The 21,502-nt window shown below is 42.8% G+C and overlaps 1 protein-coding gene across 2 annotated transcripts in view; it reads right to left on the bottom strand.

Moving 5' to 3' along the window:
* Nucleotides 1-21,502, bottom strand: part of LOC125695411 (deubiquitinase DESI2-like) — a 56,173-nt gene that overhangs the window by 9,568 nt on the left and 25,103 nt on the right. For both annotated transcript variants that reach the window (XM_048949791.1, XM_048949792.1), the window contains exons 2-4: nt 12,911-12,983; nt 11,567-11,660; nt 10,414-10,555 (exon numbers count right to left, since the gene is read on the bottom strand). In XM_048949791.1, the coding sequence (XP_048805748.1) occupies nt 10,414-10,555; nt 11,567-11,660; nt 12,911-12,983 (309 nt within the window). The remainder of the gene's footprint in view (nt 1-10,413; nt 10,556-11,566; nt 11,661-12,910; nt 12,984-21,502) is intronic.

Below are 21,502 nucleotides of genomic sequence, written 5' to 3'. Positions count from 1 at the left end.
ACCAGTGGCTGAGAACAGCTGTTGCCCAGCATGATCATCCATATGTTATAACATACATAAATATATATGTGCACACACACACAAAGTGTGAGTTGAACATGTCCAGGCCAATCCACATCCATGGATTAATGGACATTAACAGCATCCTTTTTCTTGAATAGGTAACCAGGAAAATCCTACGTTTCCATCTCAGTCTGAAGCCTTCTTTCTTAACACTGCACAGCAGCAGGTTACTGAGGATGGCGATGCAATGAGTACAGAGAATACTGGAAGCCATAGGAACAGGGGAAGACTTTGTCTGGCAGCATTGGCAGGACTCCTAAGCAAAAGCTTCCAGTTTCAAAAGCTATCAACATACTCAGACACTTCATTTACACTTCAGGCACTGGCAAAAAGGACATAGTTTTTCCTTGCCATCTTTGTTTGTGGAAAGGAGACGTATTCTTAGCATTCTTACACACAGTCACGCTCAAAGGCTCCATGAGATGAACTCCCCAGAGGGTATGAATTAACTTAGCTCCAAGTTGTTACGCTTAATTATAACAGAAAGGCCACAGAGCTTTTGGTTTGGAAAGACAGCTGCAAAAATAAAACAAGGTAAAATAGATGGTACAAAATATCCACATTTATACCAGTTCCAGGGACCTTAAAATGTTTTGCTGTGTTGGTTTTCTTTGTTGGTGGCAGTGGTGGCTTGTTGGTTTTTTTTCCATTTTTCTCTCCAAACTCACTCTTATAATATCTTCTCACTTAATATTTTTGGCTAGATAGATCACTTTAAAGAGAAAACCTGAAACTACTGCAGAGGCTCATGGAGCACAATCAGACCATTTCCAAAAAATTGAAATGATGTCCTCGGAACTTGACATTTTGAGAGTTTGATTTCTGTTTCAAATTATTTGCCATACTATTCCCCCACACAAGTAGGTAGATGGAGTAAAAGGAATTACCAAGAGACCTGGAATGTGCATGTTCGGATTTATTCTGTTAACCACTTTCATTGGGATAGAGCACTCATTTAGGATAGCAAGACTAGAAAAGCTAATGATGGAAAACTGATGGACTTTTATTGTAGCCTTCATTCCAAGGACTCCCCACATACTTCATAAATTTCAACTGATACACAAACTACCCTTAGAAATCTCACTATGACACTACAGAATGCAGTAGCACATCTGGAATGCAGTGCAGCAGTTCACTAACAGCATAGAGTCAAATTCATGCATATTTACAGGCAGTATTGAGAGAAAAATGACATCCATCTGAAATCATGAGGATAATTTATGAGTGCAGGATGTCGTTATTAGTAACATTCTTCTAGATGCATGTGGTATTTTAAAAACAGAAAACAAGACGCATCCTGTTCCTTATAGAACTAGCTACGAGGCTACTGAAATAAAGCACGTCTTTCATCAGCTTGTGTGAGGACTGGCTCAGGTGCCTGGAAACCAAGGCTGACTCGTGTTTTTTATACCCTGTGGTTGCTTACGGTTTGTTGTTCATTTCTGTCCCCCTTTCCTGCCTGTCTGCAGTGCTCTGTCCTCTGCCAATAACAGACTAGCATGTATGCTTTTGCACAACAAAACACACATCTCCTCCTCACAACAGAGATGACTTTTTAGCAACTGTTGACTAAGGAAAACAAATAGGTATTACTTGTCTCCTTAGGACCTGCTGCAGAATGGTTTATAAAAGCTTCTCTTGCTTTTGACTGTGACACACAGGCCTCCTGAAGTTCCCTTCTCTGATCTTTAATCCCTTCTCTCTGGGCTTATGGCTAAGGAAAGCTTTCTAGTTTTAATAACGTTACAAGAGCTCATGTGTGTCTGGGGATGGACCTGGAAAGCTTTGGGGTTGAATTATGCATTGTGACTAACAAGTTGCCCTCATTTGGTCCTTGACTCAGCAAACTTGCCTTTCTCAGCAAATGTCTAGGAAGTCAAACTACTTTAAGGGAAGCATGATTCTGATGCAAGTTTGTTACATGCTGTCAGTTCTGCCTTAGCTGAAAAAGGACAAGTGACAGACAGAGAGAAAGGAGTATGTGCTGGCCACCATCACTTGTCCCTTCAGTACAACCCCACAGCCTCCACAGGGAGATTCTGTTTGTGTGGCTTTACCAAGCACATCCATCCAACCTGACATGGAGATTTAAGACTCATACTGTAGTGTCAGCAACCAACAGTAGGAGGCCAGATGCCTGCATGAATCCTCACTTGCAGGATTCACCATGCAGACTCCATCAGTTAACCTTCAGAGCGTCATCATTTGGAGAACATCCCTGTCAACTGAATTGAGATTCCTGCTGACTTCAGGAGGGAGGGTGCTATTTAACTCCCAGGGGAACTTCACAGTGCTGCGTTAGTAAGATTCTGACTTCTAAAACCACAAATACACTGATTCTGATTCAGGCCTCTCTCTTCTCCTCCTGGAATGTGTTTTCTATGGATGACAAAATACTGATCAATAACAAAATAGATTCATTGGTATTTAAAGGAGTAAAGGGGTGAAAAGGATCAGTGAGTACAAGAGGAAGGTGGATAAAGAGATATCAGTCTGACCCTAAAGAGCCTTCTGAAGGATGATCACATATAGAAGTTAGCCTTGCATACTAACTTCAGTGTTGGTTCTGGTCAGTTTTAATACCTTTCTCTGGGTCATAATTTAGGAAGCAAATAGAGATCATGAAATCATAGAATCATTAAGATTGGGAAAGACTTCAAAGACCATCTAGTCCAACCACCTACCCCTGATGTTCCCCACTAAACTACAGTCCCTAGTATCACATCTACACATTTCTTGAACACCTTGCAGGGACAGCATCTCCAACTCCTACGTGGGCAGCCTGTGCCAAAGCCTGACCACTCTCAGATGTTTAACTCTGCTTCACCAGCTCTAATTGCAGCCAAATTCAGAATATGTTGACTCCAGCGGAATTCATACCAGCCCATTCAAGTATTTCTGGGCCAAATTTATCCCATGTTTATGATTCTCTGAAAATGCTCCTAGAAATCCAAACTGGTCCTACTAATAGACCCAACCCTCTCCTAAGTTTCTGTTTGTTTCAAAAAACAAAATAAAACAAACAAAACAAAACAAAACCTTTAGAGCATTTGCAAGACAGATAAATAATTTCAGGCCAGGAATCTGCTACAGAATACAGTGTTTTGACTTGTTCTGCATACATATAAATCACAAGAAATTATTCCTCTTTCAAGAAGAGTGAGAGAAGACATGATAAAAGAATAAAACTTTCTGTCTCTGCTGCCCTCAGGCAAAGTTTTTCAACATCAACAATCTTTAAGGTCAATCAAATCAGTGTCTTTCAATTCATTTCTTTTGATAAGCATCAACTTCAGATCTTGCCAAAAGGGCTCAGAAGACTCACAGACATTATTGCTGTCCCACCATTGGCTCCTGGGAAATAAAAGGGGTTATTTTCCCTGCTGCTCACAAAAGCCTCGCTTCTCTGATAATTTTTTGTCACGTGGCCTATTGCAAGGTGCTAAACAATTTATTTAAATAGCAACTGTTCCAGTTTCTTGGCAGTAATAACATTGATGAAGGGAGGAGGAGAGGTTTCCTTGAGTCATTCCACTTATCTGCCAGTTCTGGTACTGATTCAAAAGTGTTTTTCTCCCTTCCCATGTTGGTTTGCCCTTTTCTGAGACATGCTGTACCAACTGTTGTCACTGGTAAGAACAGAGCTCCATAGCTTATCTAAGACAGGAAGCTTCAGAAGCACGGGAAATTGCTGGTGGGAAGTGAAATGAGTCATCCTGTTTGTGAATGGGTTAAGCAGTAGGAGCTTTTTCAGAATCTTTTAACTTGCAGCAACACAACGTCCTTACTCAGTACTGAGGAATATCACCAGACTGAAGAACCTGGAAGGAGAAAGCACTCATCCCCTCTCTGGTCCTTCAGTTACTGCTGTGGTCTCAGGCAGCTGTCCTCAGGCACTGCGCACTCACCACGTGCCTACAAATGAATAGGGCTTGTGCTTACCTGCCCCCAGTTTGTCTACTGGCTTTCAACCTTTCTACATGTGTCTGGAGGTATAAGCTGTGCCACCTATGCATTTGCCTTCCACAAGTCTAAATTGTACTGAAGAGTTGCAGAGTAATCACAAACCATGTCCTTGCACTGAAAAGAGCTCTCTGACAGCAGTTTCACAGTTCCCTTTATCTGCGTGCATCTACCCTTATATATACTCAAAGAATAGGCTTGGTGATGGCATAATTGCACCTCTTTCTCAGCACCCCAAGCACACTGTTCATAGTGTACTTCCTTGTTTCCCCAAGATGCAATGACAAGTGCTTCTGCACAGCAGTGGTATGGCTAGGACCTCAGACCTGTGAATTCTTGCAGTGGAGCTTACAGCCAGCAATTACTTTAACTGGCTTTTTGCTGAAAGGACAGATGTATTCGTAGAATCATAGCATCATAGAATCACAAGGTTGGAAAAAACCTGTAAGATCATCCAGTCCAACTGTCTCCTCATCACCATTGCCACCACTAGTACTAAACCATATCACGCAGCACGTCATCCAGACGCCTCTTGAACACTGCCAGGGACGGCGACTCCACCACCTCCCTGGGCAGCCATTCCAGTGCCTGACCACTCTCTGAGAGAAGAAGTTCTTCCTTATGTCTAATCTAAACCTCCGCTGATACAGCTTGCAGCCATTGCCCCGTGTCCTGCTCATTGCCTGGGAGAAGAGGCCAAATCCCTCTTCACCACAACCTCCCTTCAGGAGGTTGTACAGTGCAATGAGGTTTCCCCTGAGCCTCCTCTTCTCCAGACTGAACAATCCCAGCTCCCTCAGCCGCTCCTCATAAGACTTGTTCTCCAGACCCCTCACCAGTTTTGTTACCCTTCTCTGGACACGCTCCAGGACCTCAACATCTATCCTGTAGTGAGGAGCCCAAAACTGAACACAGTACTCGAGGTGCGGCCGCACCAGTGCTGAGTAGAGGGGGATGATCACCTCCCTGCTCCTGCTGGCCACACTATTTCTAATGCAGGCCACGATGCCGTTGGCCCTCTTGGCCACCTGGGCACACTGTCGGCTCATGTTCAGCCGAGCATCAACCAACACCCCCAGGTCCTTCTCTTCTTCACACTCATCCAGCCACTCATCCCCAAGCCTATAACGCTGTGTGGGGTTGTTGTGCCCAAAGTGCAGAACTTGACACTTGGCCTTGTTGAACCTCATCCCATTCACCTCAGCCCAGCGGTTCACCCTGTCTAAATCCCTCTGAAGGGTCACTCTACCCTCAGGCAGATCAACACCACCTCCCAGCTTGGTGTCATCTGCAAACTTGCTGAGGGTGCACTCAATGCCCTCATCTAGGTCATCAATAAAGATATTAAACAAGATGGGCCCCAGTACCAACCTCTGGGGGACACCACTTGAAACGGGTCACCAGCTGGACTTCACTCCATTCACCACGACCCTCTGGGCACGGCCTTGTAGCCAGCTCCTTACCCAAAGAAGTGTATATCTGTTCAGACCATAGGCAGCCAGTTTCCCCAGAAGAAGCCTGTGAGGGACCATGTCAAAGGCTTTGCTGAAGTCTAGGAAGACTACATCAACAGCCCTTCCCTCATCTACCAGACTAGTCACCCAGTCATAGAAAGAGATGAGGTTGGTCAAGCACGACCTGCCTTTCATGAACCCGTGCTGGCTGGGCCTGATCCCTGGACACTGCGTACATGCTGTGCAATCTCATCCAAGATTATTTGCTCCATAACCTTCCCTGGTACTGAGGTCAGGCTGACAGGCCTTCTTCTTGCTTTATGTTTGCTTTACAGCAATTTACAACTTCTATCCTTTTGCTATATCATGTCCTTGTTCTGAAAACCAGGAAATTCAATAAATTGTATTATGGAAAGATCTAATTATTTTTGTCTTTTTTATTTTAAAGGGTTTTTCTAATATTTAGTAGTCAATTTTTTTTTTTTTTTCCATCTGTGAGAGTTTTAATAACCTCTTTTGTCAGGCAGGGCAACTCATAAAGAATATAAATATTTTGCTGTTCCTTGGAGGGCCATTTGCATGTACAGTTGGGATTGTCAGAAACACAGTGACTTACCAGCAGATGATCAAACAGAAGGACTTTACCAAATATTGAAGTCGTCCTGACTTAATCCACATACACAACATTATCAGCATGCTAAAATCTTTGCTGCGTGCCTGCAGCATCCCCTCCCTGAAGCACCTGCAATACCAACAGACAGCAAGGCACGGAAGCTCAGAACATTGCAGGAATCTTGGGCTCTGATACTGGTGGTACAACTGATTTTCCTTTGAAGAAATTGCAGGCATAAGCCCCCCAGGATTTCCCGTCCTCCTGATGAGTTTCTCAGATAGCATGATGCGGATACTATTTGATTTTGGTCACTGTCAACACAAGCAGCTTGAAATGAACCAGTTCCTTGTACACAAATTCCTAATCCCAGTTTGATGAACCTCTTTACTGTAACCCACAACTAATTTGCTTAAGTGGTTTTATAAAAACAGTTACCATAAGACCATATAGCAGTCGGAGTGGCTGAGACAACACTAACTAAACTTTCACTAATTAGATCGAGCTCCCTGACCTTCCCTCGCTGACAGATTGTGAGGATGAAGGAAAACCACAAAATGGTATCCAGTGATGGTGTGTCAGGTGCCTGAACTTGAAGTGGGGCATGCGCTCAGGAAGCGCTTCTAGTTTCTCCTTCATGACTGCCTGCTGCTCACTAAGAAGTTCTGCGCTGCATTACAGCAGAACTTCATTCAGAACTGAAGACAGTCTGCAGCACTTAATAGGCAGAGATTTACATCTATCAGGCAGTTCTTTACTTCTCAAGTACCCTAAAATTCCCTAATGATTAAGCCTTTCTCAAAAAATCCACAGGAGAAGAACCCTGGTCATACATGATCACTTATTCACTCTCCATGAAAGCTGCCAGAAAATGCAGCATTATGCCTTCCCTTCCATCTTCTCTGCAGAATCAAGGCTTCGGCTGCAGCTCCTTCAGTCCAGGTAATCAGATGGGATCCTCCCAGCCTGCAGACCAGCCACCAGGGCAAGGTCTGTATGGATACTAATTAGCAAGTCCACAGCCAAGTGAGGACATCAGGAAGATCAACATGGCCATCAAGTACATAGCCATACAGCCAAGTCCTAAGGCCTGCCAGATATATCTGTGTGAACTCATTAACTCACACATCAGGTTTAGGTTAAATATCAAAAACCACTTCTTTACAAAAAGGGTTGTTAAGCATTGGAATAGGCTGCTCAGGGAGGTGGTTGAGACACCATCCCTGGATGTGTTTAAAAACCATTTGGATGTGGTGCTCAGGGATATGATTTAGCAGAGGGTTGCTAGACGTAAGGTGACGTAAGTGAGGTCGTGATTGGACTCAATTATCTTTATGATCTTTTCCAACCTGAGCAATTCTCTAACTCTATGATCACCACACAGCTATCAAGTCCCAGCTCCCACTTTGCTTGCTGATACAGAGCAGTACAAGCCACAAGCCAGCTAATTCACCATGGCAGATAAGGCAGCTTTCATCAAAAGATTTCAAAGTTCTTTTCAAAGGAAGGAAGTAATCCAGCATACAAGATAGGATACTCATGCACCCAAAGCAAGGATGTGACTTGCCTGGCATTAGGCAGGAGGCTCAGAACAATCTTCTCCTGAACTCACCACACTGCTTATGCCCCAGGCACATTTATTCTGCCAAACAAAGCTTCTAACATCCTTTCTTTTAATTCTTTGAATACTTGTTCCCATTTTCTGCTTTTAACTGCCGCTTAATGTAGCTGTGCATAAATAAATGCTAATTAGTATTATTATTACTCCTGCACAGAAGGAGAGCATGAAAGGACAATACAAACACCAAGACTAGTCTCAGCATTGGTTTAGAGCACAGATCTCAGTTCTCTTTTCTACATTTTGTGATGATGTATTTCCATAGTCTTGAGAGCCACGTGTCATGCAGTTAATGCATTCTGCTCACCTTTACCAGCTGAAGGTTCTGCCTTGGAACTCTACATGTAGCTGGTTGGTTTTTTGTTTTGTTGTGCAGTTTTTTTTAATGGGTACTACAAAAACAAAAGAAAGCACTAAGGCTGCAAAGTAAGGCTAGCATTCAGATGTTGAGAAATGAGAATAGAAACTTGCTTTTAGTTCGAGAGGTTCTGCCTCATCAGATTTCAAGCAGTCTTCAACCATGTGGTCAGAACTGTCCCGAACTAAGCTATTCTACTTCTCTCACACCTAGCTCTAAAACAGAGTAATTGTCAAATTAGTGCACTTACAAAAAAGGATGGAGACATCTGTCATAAGGTAGTCACATGTAGTTCTAGTTTTGCTGACTGAGACACACTGAATGGCTTTGACTTCTTATTGTCTTAACACTGGCTATTTAAGATTTTTAGGCCCCTTTTTCTTTATCTTGATGCTAGAGACCATCCAGGGCCTCCTACTCCTAGACCTGAAGTGTACCTCCTCTATTTTTGCATTTTTAATAGTTTAGACAAGGGTAATGAGCACAGTCATATGGTTATTTAGGCTTTTATTTTATTATCCAGGTGTGTTAAGGGGCAGCAACAAGTCCACGCATATGGGTCTGCTTAATCTGTTAAGAAAGTGAATGTAGGACAACCTAACCCTACATTCCATTCCTGATAAGGTGTTCACTGAAGGTTTACTTCACCTTTACTACAAATCTTAAAGTTAAAATATGCTATTAGTTTTCTATTAACCTCTGTCTTGTTTGACTTACATTTCAAAGGTTGGGTAAGGAAAGGGCAGTAAAAAGTTTGCTGATGTGTTCCAGCAGAATCAAGGGAAAAGGGCTTTGAGCTCATGGCTTGGACATGAGACAGAGCTTTTACATGTCAAAGTATATAATAAGCAATGGCCTTATTTCACTGCTGCAAGTAAAGCTTTCTTTAGCTTCCACTAATAATCGTACAGCTTTCTCTTAGGTTTCCTTCAAAATATTTAAGTTTGCATTTTATTTTAATAATCTGTAAGCTTTCTGTGGTAATTTAATGATTTGATTCCAAAACAGTAGTTCAGACACTCTACTGCTTAAAACTCATTCTGTACTGACACATTTTCTCCTTGCTTATTTTAACATGACAGCATTTACTGAATGGACTCATGTCATTTTCCCTTCCAATAATTAGCAAAGGTGAAATCAATTAAGAACTAGTTTTCCTAAGAGTGTATGCGAGTCCCTCACAAATTAATTGCTTGTTCTCAGATTCATTAGAGGTTTTCTTCAAAACAAAACAAAAAAAACATCATGCATGTTTTGTTGTTGATGGTGGTGGCTTTTTTTCTTTTACAGACTCATCTCACTCAGGATCCATGGTGGGCCTTGTTTGGAAATGGTCACATGTAGCAAAAGAAACTATTGGACTCTTGTTCTGTATAATGAGGAAAGGTGAAAGATTTGCAGTGACTGAGGATGGGGACACCAGAAAATGAAGTGAAATTTTTGCTGAAAGTAGCTGAACTCAGTAAAAAAAGTTTCTATTCTTGTATTTGCCATACAATTCCTGCAGAAAACACAGAAACATGGTCTTGGTTTTAGATAGAAGGTCAATTGCACTTTCTGTGCCTTATTTCTTTTCTGGCACAGGTCAAGATCCGGAATTCAGATTTACACAAGTGCTGAAGACACATGCCTTAATGAAACATCACCTTTGAACATCTCAGCGGGGAATGGAGGAAATGCAACTTTCCCTCAGAATTGTAGGATCTTGGTCAATTGAAAAATGGAATATCCCAAATTAACAGAAATTCAGGATAAATTTGCACTTTTCCATGCTTCAGTTCTCTCTGAGCAGAAATAACAGCTCTCCTACAATTCAGTATTTTTGGCAAAGTGGAAATGTATAATCATCAAAGAAGTATGAGAAAAAAGTCAATACTTAAAAAAAAAGCATTCTAAATAGTGCACGCTAAAGAAAAAATAGAACACTCACTTCTTGAATACTGCAATATTTTGTTAGCAGAACACTTAAGCCATTTTTATTCATTTTCAGATCACGGAGGGTTGTTTATGCTCTTGCTATTAAAATGATAGAAGTTTGAGTGCTGGCCAGGTTTGTCTTTGCAATTTCTGCACTGCAGCCTATTCAATGAGCTTCGATGCAGGAAGTCCAAGCCTTACAGGAAGTATAAACCAAACCAGTAATAAACCTGCTGCATCTCTACCTCCTAACCCTTTCTTTTTGAACATCAACAGGCTGTCAAAAACATTAAGGGCTGAGACAGGAGATTTGACTCTTGGCTCTGACTTGGCAGGATGTTCTGGTTCTGTTTCCCCTTCTGTAAGCACTACTACAGATCTGAAACAGCAAAAAACAAAAAAGAGAGAGAAAGAAAACAGCTGTGCCCACCTCAGCCAAAGCAGCAGAGAAATGATTACAGTTCTTGTGCATCAGGTGGTATGCGTTGCCTTTGTATTCTTTGCCCAGCTCTTCCATAATTTTATCCACATCCTCTTCTGTGAAGTCTGTGGTGCCTAGTGCGATGGATTCTCTAGTAAAAACAAAGCACAACAGGAAACATGGAAAGCTTGAATGAAGAGAGTGATATGTCACCAGGAAAAAGGAAATGATAAGGCAATGGCAAGAAGGCCAGGTGTAAGTCATCAACATGCATATCTGGGGCTATCAGACAGATTCTTACTTAAAAAAATGGCATGCTAATATCCTCAAGTTTATCCGTAAAGCAGATTACAGCACAGAAGCAGTCCCCAGAGCCTTCTGCTCACCACCAGGGACATCTCAGTTCTTGGGGTCTGCTTGTTTCCCCCTATATCCATAGCTGCTCAGCAGAAAATCACAGTAGGACAGTGGAGACAGTTTTCCCGTCATAGAGACGTTTTCCATGGTATGGGCCACAAAGGAGCAGACAGAGCTTTATGTGGGAACATATTGCTTCTCTCAGTATTCACTCAATAGTGCTTGTTCTTCTAAAGTCTGCAGCACCACCAGTGTAAACCCATAGCCTGTGAAAGTCAAGTCCCATCTTCTGTGGGCAGTTCCTTGAACCACAGCCCCAAAGCCCGAGCACCTTGAACAACCCCTTAATGAAGTATCCTCTCAGACTCCTCTAGTAAGCTGGCCTGTCTTTTGTGACAGAGTAAGTATAAACACAAGAGATGACTTCTGCAATATCCATAACAAGGTGATGCTCATAAAAAGAGTAGTTTTTTATTTCCCCATGCACTGGCTCTGTATCACACAGTTATTTCCATTCTTGCTGATAGGTAATACCAGGAGCACGGAAAGCAAAGAAAATGGGAAGAGAGAACTACACTGATTTATAACTATACTTTTAAACCCTTCTAAACACACTTCAGCACCACTCCTCATTTGGTGTAAGTTTTATCAGCCATCAAGAACCCCTGCAGAGCTCCATTTGAACAAGGATTGTGTAAAGGAGGCAGTGAGAGTGCTAATGAGAGAGAAGGGGGGAAAGGACTCCCTGCTCTCCCTACAGAGACAGCTACTAGCAGGGAAAGAAAATGTAGAAAAGGGCCCTTACTTGAATTTAAAGGTCTCGCCAAGCTCTACCGCACTGCCAGGTGTGATCTCGAAAATCCCACTGAAAGGGTAGGGATGCCCTCCATAGGCAAACTCTGACAAGGAAAGAAAACAGACAGACTGTGAGTAATCGAATGAACTCTGTGTCAGGATGGCAGCTGTCTTTAAAGCTCAGCATCAGCACCAGGGGCTGGGCCATTGCCAAAATCAGCTTCAGTCAGCCTCTGAAAGACATCTTCTCTGCCCAGTTACCTAGCAGCCTGAGGATACCCTCAAAGCCTCAGATCCAGAGCAGGTTCCATCAGTGCTAATACTGCTGGTTGCACTGCTAATTAGTACCTAGCACTGCTAATCTACTTCTCAGTGCCAGAAAAGCTCGCTGGGTCCACCTCTTTGTGCCTGTCCAGATGGCTTCCTGTCAGTACAAAGTTGAGTGGCAGAGGCATCTGGAAATACTATGAGAGGCTGTCAGCAGTGATACTGAGCTGGGAGAAGCCTTTCCTAGAGTAGAAAGAAATCTGTCCTCTTCTTCCAGAGGGATTTGCAGGCATTTATGAGGAATTCTTTGCTGGGAAAAAAACCCAAGCTAATTACATTCTGCTGCCTTAGCATGTGGGTTGAGCCTGGAGGCCCCTCCATGTTATATGGGCCATCTCACATGGCCTATGAAAGCTACTGTGTTTGAGACAGAGCACAGCACCCCCGGCATTTTATCTGCTACATGTCACTAGCTAAAAATACCATGAGTAAGATAATTTCAGTCAGTCCCATTTAACGCTGTTTGAAGGGAGAAACGGAAAGTCCGTGATGCTGTCCTGTCCTTTAGCTTCACTTTGCTGCATCTCTTCTCACAGACACCTTGACCGCATCCCTTGGATTCTCTACTCAGCTTCAAACCACTTGGTTATTTCAAAACTTACAGACCATAGACGCTGATAAAAACTAACACAAAGCTGGTTTACTCTGACACAGAATTAGCACAAACTTTCCTTATATAGGTTTCAATACAGCTACTGATCCATCACTCTTCCCCCACCCCAGACTTTCCTACACTGCTGGTCCTTCCAATTTGATTGGTCCTTCCTGCTATTCTGCTACATGCCTGCACAAGCTATAGAGTCTGCAATTACACACTAAAGATCAGAAGAGTTACTTGGTTCATGGCAGAACTGCAGAAGTTCTAGCTGGACTACCCAACAAATTAAAACAGAACTGGTCAAGTTTTTCACTGCTCAAAACATTCTTGCCAAAAACTACAAATTTTGGATTTTTTTCCAGATCAGACCAGCCACGCTGTTTTTTTTTCCCCATGTACTGAAGATAATGAAAAGGAAATACTTCATACCTCTGCCGTAGATCTCAATGCCAGAATGGAAGACACCAATGCCCAAGGTGGAGGTGTATTCATTTATCCAGTACTACAGTAAGAGAAAAAGTCACATTTGGAATTATTAGCAGGAAAGAAACATGCAGCCTTGCCCTAACGCATCCCTCCATCTCCTTTCCTTAAGGCAACTTCTCTTAAGGACAAGAAATATTTTTGTAATTTTTCTGAGACAAATTGTGACTCTTTATAGAGTGACAGCAGTGGGCACCTTGTCAGCACAGCTGACCGGGATTACTTCTCCAAAACAGGCTCATCTAATCCTTGCCATATAAGGCATTTTCCTATATTAAGATACTAACAGACCTGAACCTTCATAAACCTGGCTCCGACAGGACATGGTCATTCATCTTTCTCCTCATTTAAATATCTTTCTCTATTTTTTCAGATTCACTTCTCTTTATCTTCCAGATCTTGAAGAGCTTGAGTTAAAGCACTCCCAGATATTTTCTGCACACTATTTTACTTCACTTCCCAACATCTTCTGCAAGTTTTAGGCAGGTTTATTTGGGCAACCAGATTTTGGAGACAAATCCATTTCTCTTGTGTGTCAGAGAAGCACCATTTAGTAGTTACCCACATCATCAGTAATTGCTTTTTAGGAAAAAAGGAGTTCTGAACATACCAGTCAACGTTTTGCTCAGAGGCACGTCACGTTATCAAGCAGTGTTTCAGAAGAGACTAAAGTCTGGCTGCTCCAAAATCAGGAGTGAGGCAACCACAACATTACCCAACTCCGAGACAAATTTTCAAGAGGAGCTGTTAAGCAACTGCTGCTTTGGAGTCCAGCTCTTCCTCATTAAGTATAGAGCAGAGGAGCACCACAGCACGCATGCACCACTCCTCTGCCAGCACTGCTCAGGGCCTGTTTCCACCACACCGTGAAGGGCAGTGCAGACATCCAGAATTAGCTTAGCTTGGGCTTGTTTGGAGTGGGGAGCTGTGCAGCTATGCCAGGGCAGTGCTGCACTGGAGATAATGAGCCCTGCTCAGCACAAGTATTTATTAGGTTAGCTGCAGAGCTGTGCTGCTGCAGAAATGATATTTTCAGGCAATGAGTGGAAATTGCCAGCGCCTGGTGTATTTACAGTTCACTTACAGTTAGCATGCAGTGAAAACGCATCTCTAGTAAATCTCAGCAATGCAAATCCTATTGTAATCAAGCACTGCAAGGGAAGAGAGCGGCGTTCACTTGTCTCTCTGTATGATGATGAGATAGGTTCATTAAGTGAAAATTCTCTTATGGGTCAGGTAACAGCTTCTGGAGAAGCCACAATGATCTGCAGCATCTCTGGTGCCTGGTGACATGGAGTTCCACATGATGAACAGAACCCTCTGCTCTCAGGCAGCCAGAGGTTTGGCGCACTCCATCTACCTCCTGCACTCTGCTTTCTTATGTATTTTTGATGACTGCCTTGAATGCAGTAACTCTGTAAATCACCTGGAAATGCTTTCTGCATGACCATTGCTACTCTGGAAAAACACAGTAGCTTTGATGTGAAAAGTGCTGCCCCCAGCCTGACTTGACGTGGGGTTGGTCAGTATTGATACCTTACACTGTACTCCCCAAAATTCTTGCTTCTGGCAGTACAGCAGCTTCCTTTCCTTCCAGCAAGCCCTGTAATACTTCTTGTTCTTTGAGTTTTGGTATCATAGATCATTTATTAGTGCAGGATACCTGACCCAACCTGGACCCCTTCCCACCGCTCTCTTCAATTTTTGTAGAACCTCTATTTAACTCATCACTGAATTATGCAAACTCTCGGGTCTGGACACACCAGAGCACTAAACCAGAGCTAGACCAAGCAGCCCTCAATATCCGCCAGCTGAGATGAGACATGAGCAGCACGTCCTCTTCTTGAGCAGCGCACCGGTGTTTGGGGATGGATGCCCCCTTGTTTTCTGCTGCCTTTCTCCACAGACCTCTGTCTCCCTGCACACTGCAGGAGGGATACCCCTGCTCCTATGGTGGAAAGAGATGCATATGGGAAGAAACCATATGATACCAGCCACAACTGCTAAGGAGCCCAAGACCATCTCACATGGGCAGCAAGGGCATGCCCTCAGTTCAGTTCTTTCATCTCCCAGTCTTGTGGGCTAATACCTCAGGCTCTCAGATAGCATCAGTAAGAGTCACAAAAATACCAGTTTCTGCAGTCCCACAGTAACTGCTTCCAGAGGGTAAGGTAAGTAGGTTACCTTCTCCCCCAGGCTGAGCTATTGGCTCACAGCAATAATACAAGTGCAATATACCAGGGTCACACCAGCTGCTTTGCTTACAGGAGTAACTAATAAGATCTTTTCAAATCAGAAATGTTCTTGCATATTAGCTAGTCAGGCTATCTGCAGAGGCCATGCTGCATCTGGCTTCTGTATTTCAAACAAAGAATTTAAATTGAAATCCACTTTCAAATACAGTCTTCCCTTCTTCCTTGTTAAAGTCCATGTTGCATCCAAACAAATAAGCAAACAAAGAAGAAAAACAATGCACTAAATACAACCGCCTCATATAAGCAGAGCACTATCATGACACAAGCCCATCCCATCCTCCACCTGCCTGCACCATTCTTGTTCCCAGCATGGCCATAGCCCCACAACAACCCCTGCCCAACCAAGGCAGCTGAGACAGGCTGCAGACAGCAGGACAGCTAGTGAGGAGGCTCCACCAAAGGGGAAGGGAGAGAAACAGAAATATTTCTCTGCTATGCCAGGTGCTGAAGGATTACAGCCATAACACAGACTTTTCTGTATTTAAATGATGTGTTCTTTAGTATGAAACCTTTTATTGAACAATTATGGACAGAACTGTGACAACCTCAGCCATACTTAAATTTCAACCACGCAAAAACACTTTTTAGTGTTTTCTTTCAAATAACCTTAATAACACAGGGGTGTTATTGAAGTGTGATCTGATTTGCATCTTAGATAATACTGAAGATTTTTATTTGCAGTCAACTATTATCAAAACCAAAATGCAAAGCAGCTCTGAATCATTGCTGCTGTCCTCAGCTCACCCCTATCTCCAGGGTACTGCAGAATGTGCCTTCAGTGTACGACTGAACATGCAGCAACCACTGCCTGGCACTGGGGCACAGCCCACGGCTTGTCTCAGGAGGAAACTACGCTGAAGTGAACATGTCAGTCACTTGCAGAGCTGGAAAAAAGAATCCAAGCCAGATTTGAAATCCAGTTTGTAGACATAAGCACGAGCCAGCCTCGTTTTCCAAAGGCTTTGCAGTTCTGAGCACATGAATAGCAGCAACAGTCAGCAAATACTCATCTCTTGAGTAAATTGGCTATTGCTTAGATTAAAAAAAAAAATAAAAAAACTCTGCAGCCTGTTCTGAGCCAGATGAAAGAGCTGGGGGATTGAATTCAGCAGGATCTTAGAGGGACTTGTGATTCATATCTGCATTGCATGCTGCCTGCAAAATCATGCTGTAAAGCCTATACAGAAGGACTTGGACTATTCTGTCTTGTTTCCATCACAAACCAAGACAAAGAACAGCTCAGAAGGGAAGAGAGGCAAGGATGAAGGCAAAACAGACTGCAGCTGCTTCAGAAAAGCAGGAGACAGCCCAGGAATCAAATTCAAACCAGAGAGGAACCTCTTTCCATTTGCATTTTGCAGTGTATCAGTTAAGATCTTTTAATGCAGGTCCCTGATGATGTAGAATTTGGAATTTTCCAGTTTTAATTCAAGCCATCCCTGATTTCATGGTTAGTTTGCTTCAGTGTTCTAAACGCCTGGTGAGATAGCTTAGATTCGGGAGACGCTCTGAGTCAGTTGTTATGTTATCTATTTTATTCATCTTTACTGCTCGGAAATAGAAGTGAAAGTCTTATTGGGATGGGAAACCATATCTCATATTTGTAGATAAGAAACTAAAGAGCTTCATTATGCCTCTGTTAGTTTGATACAAAGAAGCAGATAGTGCAGCACTTGCAGATAATGCCACCCTTTGACTTTCCAGAGCATGAGTTTTTAAGAACTGCTACTGAAAACATAGGTTTCCAGAAAGAGAGATCCATCTGTATTTCAATTCAATCTTAGGTTGATGCCATACTATAACATCAAAATTTTTATCACTTTTTTCTTTATCTGCCCTATTTCAGACCATTATTTTCTGTGGCATCATCAGATTCTTCCCAGCATTCCTGTACCAAGCAGTCCAACCTAACTAGCTCCCTTGAGACTAGAGACAAGACTGTCCATAGGACAGGGCAGCTGGCTCACTGCAGTAGAGAGCCTTGGCTTGTCAGATCCAACTGCAGGACACCCAGGGCTCTAGCTGCTATTGGTATGCTCCATGAAAGGAGTCTGACCAACAAGAAGCATTTCTTCTTTCCTCTGCATTTATTAGATACACCATGCAGCCTTTTCCGGGTATTGTAGTGCTTGGCCCTGCCATTACCTTACCTAGGCAACTTCAGGAAAACATGCAACGAAGTGTGAATGGTCATAAATGTACTGGTCAGTCATATATCAAACACCAGAAAAATTCATCTGTGCTGTTTAAGCTCAAGCCAAAAGCCAGTATTAAACAGAACATCTGATTGATGCAGGAGACCTGCCAGAGAGCAATAAAGTGGTACCTTGGCACTATTTTCTGACATGTATTGATCTAGAACTGAGAGATGAGAGCACAAACAACAAAGCTACAGAGGAAACTAGAGAACATCATTTCAGGAAATCCATGAGTGAAATCTGAGCCCTCTAAGGCCAGATACAAATGCTCAGCAACTTCAAAAGAGTTTCAGTTTCCCCCTGTGAATTTTTCTACAAACCAAACCAAAATCTAGAATGTTGGGCCTGCAGAGGTGGAAGGAAAGAGCCTAAAACAGCTCACAGAATATTCTCTGAATAATGGTTGCAGTAGTGAAGGAAGCATTATCTCAACTATAGACATGAAGAACAGCAGGCTTCCTGTAGATCTTTGTCAAGGCATTTCAGTCATATTATGGCAGTATTCACTTGTGTCCCACAGCCCCAAGCATGCACACAGCTCTGCTAATATGTCCACGTCCTTCTGCTGTTCATTCCTTCTGGCCCACAGCTCTAGTAATAAAAAATCATCATCATCATCATGTGGAATGACAATTATATAGCATGGCTGCTGTAAGTTTTCTTTGGCAATTGGATGAGACCCAAGCTCATTTCAGTGTGACCTGTGTCTCTTTTACACTCACTTCCCCAGAGGGTCAGGGTTTTTATATTAACCAAATCTAAAATGCTATTTCCCTAATACACTGTGAATACAGATTAAGCATAAAAGGATTTAAATGCATGCACGCAGAACAGCAACTGAAAAAGAAGCTTAACAGGATATTGAGAAGAAGAGTGATGGCAGAGGCCTGTCTTTGGTAGTTTATACCTGGGAAAAGCTGTCTGGATAGGTGCTCACCCTGTAGAACTCACAGAATATGACTCTTCTCAGTTGGAAGATCACCTTCTATGCTGTGCTCTCTTTGTTGCTGGCAAAAGGGATCAGTCTGCAAGTCTCGTGCTGCATCAGCTATCAGATTGCTCTAAATCCTATTAGCCAAAAGCCTCTGTTTTACTCAGGTATGCTAACTTCACTTAAATGCCAGACAATGTTAAAGAAACACAATACTGCAGTAAGCAGTTCTCTTACAAACCAAACCCACAGATCAGTCTCCAGTTGTGATAGGTAACAGCAGGCAAGTCTCAAGAAAAACAATTCATAGAGAGCAGTCACTGGCACCTTTGTGAACAACCAGTGGCAGAACTGATCAAAGCCTGGGAAACACCAGGGTTTCCTACAGGAGAGCAACCGAGCGCAGAGAAGGCTGCAGCCTCAGTGCAACTGGAGAGCTTGATGTGGCACTTAGATGGAAGGCCATACATGAGAAGACTCCACTTCAGACTTGGACATTAAGACTTTTTAGAAGAACTGGCTGGAGGTACCTCAGGAGCAGGGTCACACCGCAGAAAGAAAAACGCAAGGCACCTCTTTGTGCAGCTGACTGCTCCAGTGCATTTTGGTTGAGAGGGGTTTAAACTTCCTAGCCTGGGCCTTCTCAGCTTCTGTTGAGGGCAGTTGCTCACTCTTCTTGGTAATACATCTTAGTAAACAGGGAATCTTCCAGACAATTACAGCCTGAATTTACAGTTTATGATGCTAAATGTATTCCTCCTACAACCCCATAAAATGCTAAGCTAAGAGAAGAGACAAAGCAACACAACACGTCAGAGTGGCCTTTTGCCAGCACAGAATCACCTACACTCTAGGGAGGTAAGACAGGCTAGACACCTACAGGACTCTGAGAGCCAACTGTCATAAGCAGCTCTTATATTTTTCAGCCAGGCTCTGCTCAGGATTCTTTTCCTCTCAAGCTAGTTTAAATACATTCTTTAGCTGTTTCTTCAGGAGGAATTTCTTTGAAGCTTGCTGTGGTTTTTCAGACATCATGATACATTTCTGAATTGCCCGATGGATGAACCAGTGCTAAAATCTTAGCAATCATGAAACATAAAGGGCTTACTTCTGTGGCTTCTGAACTCCACATGTGGATTAAAAACTGATGTTGCTGCTGAGGGAGAGTTGGAAATCTACTTATGCTTCAATGTTGTGACATAATGTGATTTTACTGGAAGAACAGCAGGACAGAATAACATTAATCATGCTGCAGAAAGGAAATAACATGCATCTCAGCTGTTAACTTCTGGGTATATTCTGAACATCATACACTTAAAATTATGGAAAAAAAATTAGCTTCAGTGTTTTCACTTACCACTTCATCCTACAAAAGGGCAGGCATAGTCCTGGCTCAGCATACTAACATCACTTGATGACTCTTACCATCATTGACTTTCTCCATTGCCACTCCACTTTCCAACCTATTGCACTGATGGCATGCATCATCCTGAACAGAGCTTCTTCCCTGCAGCCATACCAGGAAGAAAGCTCACCCCTGGGTAACCTTTCCCTCAAGCCACACACAATTGTAACCTGCTGCTCTGGCCAATCTGGCAAAATCTGCATTCAATGCAGCCAACTCCTGCTGGGCATACTGAACATTCATCCAACCAGTGTTTTGGAACTTGATCAGGGACCTGCCTTTCCAGTGGAGGGAGAGAGCAGCTAGCTGGCTAGATCAAGCAACTGTTTTCTGCCCCTGCAGAATGAACATCTCTGCGTCTTCTGCTACTTGCAGGTTCACACAGAAGCTAGCAGGAGTCAACTCACAAGATCAAGGGTTTGTCACAGCAGTCATGACACCAATAGCTCAGTTTGGGCATCTGTGTTCATAACACGATGTTTGTAGTAAATTATTTGTGCCATATGAGAAGCAATATGCCCTTTTCCCAACCTCTACCTGCTTCCCTTAACCTCAGTTTTGAGTATGCCTGAAGGAGGCCAGAGTGGGTTTGCAAGCATCTGATGGAAGCACTGAAAGGTTGTTGCTAGAGATGGGTAAACTCAATAACCCTTGCAGAAAGGCTTTCCCTGCTATTGCACACCACCTCACATGCTCCATCTCCTTAGTTCTGAGAACATCCCTGTACAATCAATCTCAAGAATATGAAGCTAGAAGGAAAAAAATGTGTCCATTTGTAGGATTATACTGAAGTGTTTTAACTCCTGGGTTAGCCTTAAAACTCTGCCCCTCTTGCAGTATACCACTGAGTGTCAGTAAAGTCACTGCTTCAAGTGATACAGTCTATACGGTTGGAATTAGGTCCATTCTCAGTCTTAGGGCAGCCATATTTTTGAACATATTTTCTGATAAAGCTCTTATGCACAGTGAATCCTCTGCTTCACAGATGTACCTCATTTGCTGTCTGCGTACAAACCAAGTTCACAGCATAAAGGGAATTGAACTCTCTTGAAAAAGTCAGACGATGTAGGTAAGTTGTACAAAGTATTTGTTCACATGCAGTAGAATTATTCTCATGTTGCAGGACTGAATTAGTTGCTGTATGACTCACACATATTAGTCATTTTCCACTTGGACAAAAGAAAGTGAGGTTAGAAGGGGGAAAAAGGCAAGAAATACACCTGGAGAACTTGTGTATGCTATGAACTCAGCTAAGTGCCGGTACCTTTCCCTGAGATGCATTCACAATGACAAATTGAGAAGTTTTCAGAAAGAACAGCTAAGTGATCACAGACTGACTTAAGAGAATTAATACAAAAGAGTTAATAGCTTGGCAAGGCAATGACTACAGATGAGAAATTTGCAAACATTTGACATGAATTATGCAAGAAGACTTTTGAAGAATGGTACAAAAGAATTCAAGTAGGAGTATCGCACTCAGTTTAAAATGAAGTGAGACTTAAGCTAACTATTCTTGAGTTTTCTGGCAGTAAGAAAGCACAAGGAAAGATTTATATGACTGAAAACTATATCAAGAAAGTGTTAGTGTGCCTGTGCATGGCGAAGTATTGAATGGCCTGAAACATTTTACACTGGTAGTATCTAGGAAGCTATTAACATTCTCAGCTGAGCATATTTTGGATCCTGCTACCCATGTGCATTGGAAGCCCTCAGCACAGTCCATTGGGCATGTCAGGAAGCAGGTTTCCC

The sequence above is a fragment of the Lagopus muta genome, chromosome 6, assembly GCF_023343835.1.
Source record: "Lagopus muta isolate bLagMut1 chromosome 6, bLagMut1 primary, whole genome shotgun sequence".
Classification (NCBI taxonomy): Eukaryota; Metazoa; Chordata; class Aves; order Galliformes; family Phasianidae; genus Lagopus; species Lagopus muta.
Note: the sequence above shows the minus strand (reverse complement) of the source record. Positions and strands in the feature narration are given on the sequence as shown.